Source organism: Erythranthe guttata, chromosome 7 (assembly GCF_056151865.1).
Source record: "Erythranthe guttata isolate IM_541 chromosome 7, IM_541, whole genome shotgun sequence".
Lineage (NCBI taxonomy): Eukaryota > Viridiplantae > Streptophyta > Magnoliopsida > Lamiales > Phrymaceae > Erythranthe > Erythranthe guttata.
In genome coordinates, this window is record NC_142539.1 from 4,714,728 (window position 1) to 4,720,118 (window position 5,391).

The window sequence follows — 5,391 nt, forward strand, 5'->3', positions numbered from 1 at the left end:
TATAACTTGATATAAGGTTAGAAAAGATGTTGAATAAACTTCATAAAATTATTGGAGGATGTTCCGTGTTGGACTAAGTCGGTGTCTACAATTATAAATAAATTGTGATAACCAATTGGTTACGTTAAGGGCACAAACGACATGTATAATGGCAAGTATCGATACACTCGTACACATAAGACCATTAGGCAATTGATCTCAAGAGAAATAATATAACATTGATTATGAAAATCAATGGTCAATAGCGGATCCGCGACTAAAAGTCAACTAAAGAGATCAAACATATTACATGTCTAGGGGAGTGAGATCAAAACCCACAAATTAAGAATTTCTATAGTGGACACCCAACCATGATGACTGGAGATCCCAAGAACTGGTTCAAAAGGGACAACTAAGTTACGGAAAATTCAGTGATGCACTAAGGAGTATATATTCCTATGGAATTATATATTTCCAACTCATTCCCGTGATAGACATTAGTGCTGCCTGCAGAGAGGGTAAAGGATAAGCGAAAGCTTTTAATGATTCCAAAATCTTGACAAAAGGTGAGGCATTGGCAGGATACCTTTAATAGGACATCACCTATCTAAGTGTAGAAGTGTGGGCCGCTTCAAAATGACAAACACTTATGAATCCAAGATGCAGTGCTCCAGGGCCAAAATGGACGCAACCATGAGAACTGATGAAATGTGGGAAAACTATTGTGTGGTTATCATTGTCTTGGTTTACACAAACGGCTGGCAGTTCAAGACATCGCGTTCACTAACTAGCCAAGTAAATCCGATGTTATACCTCTAAGGAAGGTTCAAAGCCAAAAGCTACCTATCCCCATTGCAATAGTTTCCACTTGAACTCTCGATAGAATCCATCGTTTTTCGTTAATTTCATTCATGTGGGGGATTGTTGGGAATTTTATTCAATAAAAAAAAAAAAAAATTGAATGAAAATAAAAATATATATTTAGGCACTTATTTGATCAAATAGGTGTGACAATATGAAGAGGTGTGGTCACACCTCTTCACTTGTTTAATTTCCTAAAGGTTGTGTTCATTAATCACAACCATTGGAAACTTATAAATATAAACTCCACATGTTTGATTTAATAACAACATAAAAATCAATTCAATTCTATAATTTTGTTCTATGGAATTCTTCCTTCTTTAAGCCCGGAAATATTCTTCGTAGAATATTTTCTTCCGTATTCGATTCGAGAGTTTGAGACACAAAGTAACGTTCGTTGTACTCGGGATTTTGAGTGCTCATATGCCGAGTTAGCCGTTGTATCTTGGGAGACACTTGCCAAATAACCGTAAGCACCGTAGCGGGGCAATATTGTCTTAAGGAAAGAGTTTTCTCGCCTCGGCTAATCTTTTCGTATTTCGACTAATTTATTTGATCATTTTACTAAATCACTACCCGTTTTATGTATCGGGAACAACATGTGAAACATAATTTCAGAATTTAGGGATCACAGATGTAAACTAATAAGGGATAGATGGGCAAATTAGGTATATTGGATAGTAATTTCATAAATATCTATTTAATTAAATAATTAAGGGGCTTTCCACTAATAATATAAAAGGGAGTAGATCCATCCTTATTATACTAAATGAGTGAGGGGTTTCAACTAATTATCCCTATCCTTATTAGAATAATTTGAATTAATTTAGATTTTTTTTATGCTTAAAATAGTATATATATATATATATATATATATATATATATATATATATATATATATATATATATATATATATATATATATATATATATATATATATATCAATATAAACTTATTTTTGGCAATGTCTTGTGAACCTAAATTTTTTTTGAGGGCGTTGCCCTGAATCCCGAAATTTTAGGTGCCCCTACATTTTGATCCTTGTTCCGCCCCTAAGTTTTTTTTGAGGGCGTTGCCCTGAATCCCAAAATTTTAGGTGCCCCTAAATTTTTATCCTGGTTCCACCCCTAAAACCGGCCAGCTACATTTCTTGAAATATATGTTAATGTTTATCAAAATGACAAAGAAAGCGTTAAAGAGAGCAGCCATGATATATATATAGATACAAAAGGGACAAAATTTGTTATGCAAAACAATAAAGAGAGCAGACATCACTTCCTCATATCAATTCTTATCCAGATTTCGAGAGAGTATTTCTAATAGTATATATAACTCACTGAAAAATATTCAAATTGATCATCACTTAATCCAATCTGTTTTCAAAAAAAAAAAAGAATATATATATATATATATATATATATATATATATATATATATATATATATAAATATATAATATGGAGGTGGTGATCAATGGTAATGAGTACAAGCATGGGGAAGACGATGAAGCAGGTGTTTTGGCCTTGGCGGCTTGTCTTTCTCATACCTTTCCGATGGCGTTGGCTGCCGCCATTGACCTTGACCTCTTTGAGATCATTTCCGGTGCCGGAGATGGGGCCCGCATGTCGGCCTCCGATATCGCCGCTCAGCTGCCGAGTGCCGCCGATGGGGCTGCCCCCGTGCTCGACGCGATGCTCCAACTGTTGGCTTCTCACTCTTTGCTTATTTGTTCGACCAATGTACTTGCTGATGGTGGTGGCGGCGCTGTTGAACGGCGATACGGGATTGCTCCGGCGGGCAAGTTCTTTGTGAAAGACGAGAGTGGCGTCTCGTTTGCTCAGTTCCACTCAATCGTTCGCAAAGGAGGAGAAATAGGGTTCAGGTACTCTCTCCATTCTACAATAACTGTCATTTGTCATTTTAGAATTATTCTTATTTGCTCAGTTCCACTCAATCGTTCGCAGAGAAATATTCTTATTTCATATTATTTGTCACTTTAGAATTTCAGTAATGTACTAGTTGCATTTTTTCGTGTTTTACCCATATTTATTTAACTTTAATATTAATTCTCTCTATCACATCATTAAATGATCAAAGTTATTTTAGTTTTTTTATGTATTTTTTTTTTAAATCAAGAAACATTTATTGAAACTCTTACTACTTCTATAAAACGACTATTATTGAGTATATTATATTATATTATACAGGGTGCGAATTTGGGACGGACTCCCTATTACTAGAGAAAAAACGGATCCCACTTGTAAATGACATGTGGAAAATTAGAAAAAAACGGACTCCCTATAATTTTATTTTAAAAAAATTCCTAACGAAAAGTTGAATTCCATATATTTATCAACCAAACGTATTCGATCAAGTTTATTGAGGTATTTTTTTTTTCTTTGCAGCTTAAAAGATGCAGTTATCGAAGGAGGCAATCAATTTGAAAAGATATGCGCGAAATCGTTTTACGAATTCATTACCTCGAATGTGGAAGCTACTAAGATGTTTAACGACGGCATGAGAGCCCACTCTTCTGTAATAATCAAAAAAGTTGTTAAAACGTATAAAGGTTTCGAGGGTTTGAGTTGTCTTGTGGATGTCGGAGGTGGTAGTGGTTCATCTCTCGATACTATCATTTCAAAGTACCCTTCGATTCGCGGCGTTAATTTTGATTTGCCCCATGTCGTAGAAACCGCGCCGACCTACAACGGTGAGATTTTATTTTCCCATATTGTATCATTGATCGCTTTAGAGTTTCTAGGCTTGTACTTAAAATATTTGAAATGCGTGATGGTGGAATTCGAACACAAGACCTTTCATTTTGCGTGACTCTGATACCACAATGTTATTTGTCAAATAATGACAATGTTATTTAATTGTTTACTTAATGAGTATACATTTATTTTAAACGCCATTTCAAAAAATAAATGAAGTGGGTGTTTTTGAAATTTGACTATTGTTTGAATTTTGGAATTAGTTTTATTTTTTTCCTTTATTCATAAATGAAGCCTAAAAGAACTGTATTATGTAGGCATAGAGCACATTGGTGGAGATATGTTTGTTGAAGTACCAAATGGAGATGCCATTTTGTTGAAGGTACGTACGTACAACAATTTTCTTTACTTGACCATTCTTATTTTAATATCCAATTTTGTACGTAGATAATAATAATAATAATAATAATAATAATAATAATAATAATAATAATAATAATAATAATAATAATAATAATAATAATAATAATAATAATAATAATAATAATAATAATAATAATAATAATAACAATAATAATAATAACAATAATAATAATAACAATAATAATAATAATAATAATAATAATAATAATAATTATAATAATAATAATAATAATAATAATAATAATAATAATAATAATAATAATAATAATAATAATAATAATAATAATAATAATAATAATAATAATAATAATAATAATAATAATAATAATAATAATAATAATTTGATGCTATATGTATATATTAATTAATTTGTACTGAAAATGACTGCAAAGTTTATACTGCACAATTGGGGCGATGAACAATGCGGAAATCTGTTGAAGAACTGCTACAAATCACTGCCAAACAACGGAAAGTTGATCGTTATGGATTATATTCTGCCAAACACGCACCAAGACGACATTCACGCAAAGTACGCTTCTCAAATGAACCTTACGATGTCATGTTTTCTCGAAGGAAAAGAAAGGACAAAGGAAGAATTTGAAGGCATGGCAAAGAAAGCTGGCTTCGGGGAGTTTAAGGTTGTTTGTTATGTGTATGGGATGTGGGTTATGGAGTTCATTAAGTTGGTTTAGCTTTAAACATGTATTAAACTTATTTTAATTTAGGTCTTTCTTTTTTCCAACTCTGTATTGCTAATAAAGGGCTTGTCCGGCCCGTTCGTGAGATTTTAGAGGCCGACTACTAGGACTGTTGATATGTATATATAGTAGTACACTTTAGTGTCGCTAAAAGCTTACTCTTCTTGGTTTGTACGCACATTCATATATGTCTACGCGTGTTCGTATATGTATATATATGTTCGTGTAGTAGGTGTTTGTGTGTGAGTATATGTATGTTTCTACGTGTGCAATTTTATGTAGGTATATCTATATATTCTAGTGCACATATTCAATCATCAGATTATGTGCGTTTGTTTATTTCTGAAACATTGTAAATCTTAGTTTGTGTTAGAGAATTATCATCCAACTGTTGTGACAATCAACTCACAAAACTATACAAATTCTAATTACGTTTATATGATGAATATAAAAAAAAATAGAATAAAGAATGCAGAGATTAAAGTGGTTCGGCCAAGGAAAAGGCCTACATCCACCAGGAAAGGGAACACCGCTTTTGTTAATTTCAAACACCAACAGTATTCGAGAATTACAAAGCACAAAAGATTTATTTCTCTTACACTATCTTCTTCGATCTAGTGTATCTCTTTTTTTCTACATCTTTTCTATTCTCTCTCTATTGTTTCTCTCATGTTTTCTTCAATCGCATCTCATCCCTAATTCATCAATTAGAGGTC

At 32.6% G+C, this 5,391-nt stretch overlaps 1 protein-coding gene across 1 annotated transcript; it reads left to right on the plus strand.

The window, feature by feature from the left end:
* Positions 1 to 2,328: 2,328 nt before the first annotated feature.
* Positions 2,329 to 4,999, plus strand: LOC105964570 (O-methyltransferase 13). Its single transcript, XM_012989077.2, has 4 exons — positions 2,329 to 2,722; positions 3,246 to 3,550; positions 3,872 to 3,936; positions 4,370 to 4,999. The coding sequence occupies exons 1-4, from the start codon at positions 2,394 to 2,396 to the stop codon at positions 4,667 to 4,669; spliced, it is 999 nt and encodes a 332-aa protein (XP_012844531.2). The 5' UTR covers positions 2,329 to 2,393; the 3' UTR covers positions 4,670 to 4,999.
* Positions 5,000 to 5,391: the final 392 nt, after the last annotated feature.

Excerpts from the sequence above, each read along its gene's own strand:
- LOC105964570 (XM_012989077.2), top strand. The coding sequence starts at position 2,394 with ATGGCGTTGGCTGCCGCCATTGACCTTGACCTCTTTGAGATCATTTCC. Across the intron at positions 2,723-3,245 it reads GGAGGAGAAATAGGGTTCAG|CTTAAAAGATGCAGTTATCG; the intron begins GTACTCTCTCCA and ends TTTTCTTTGCAG. Across the intron at positions 3,937-4,369 it reads GAGATGCCATTTTGTTGAAG|TTTATACTGCACAATTGGGG; the intron begins GTACGTACGTAC and ends ATGACTGCAAAG.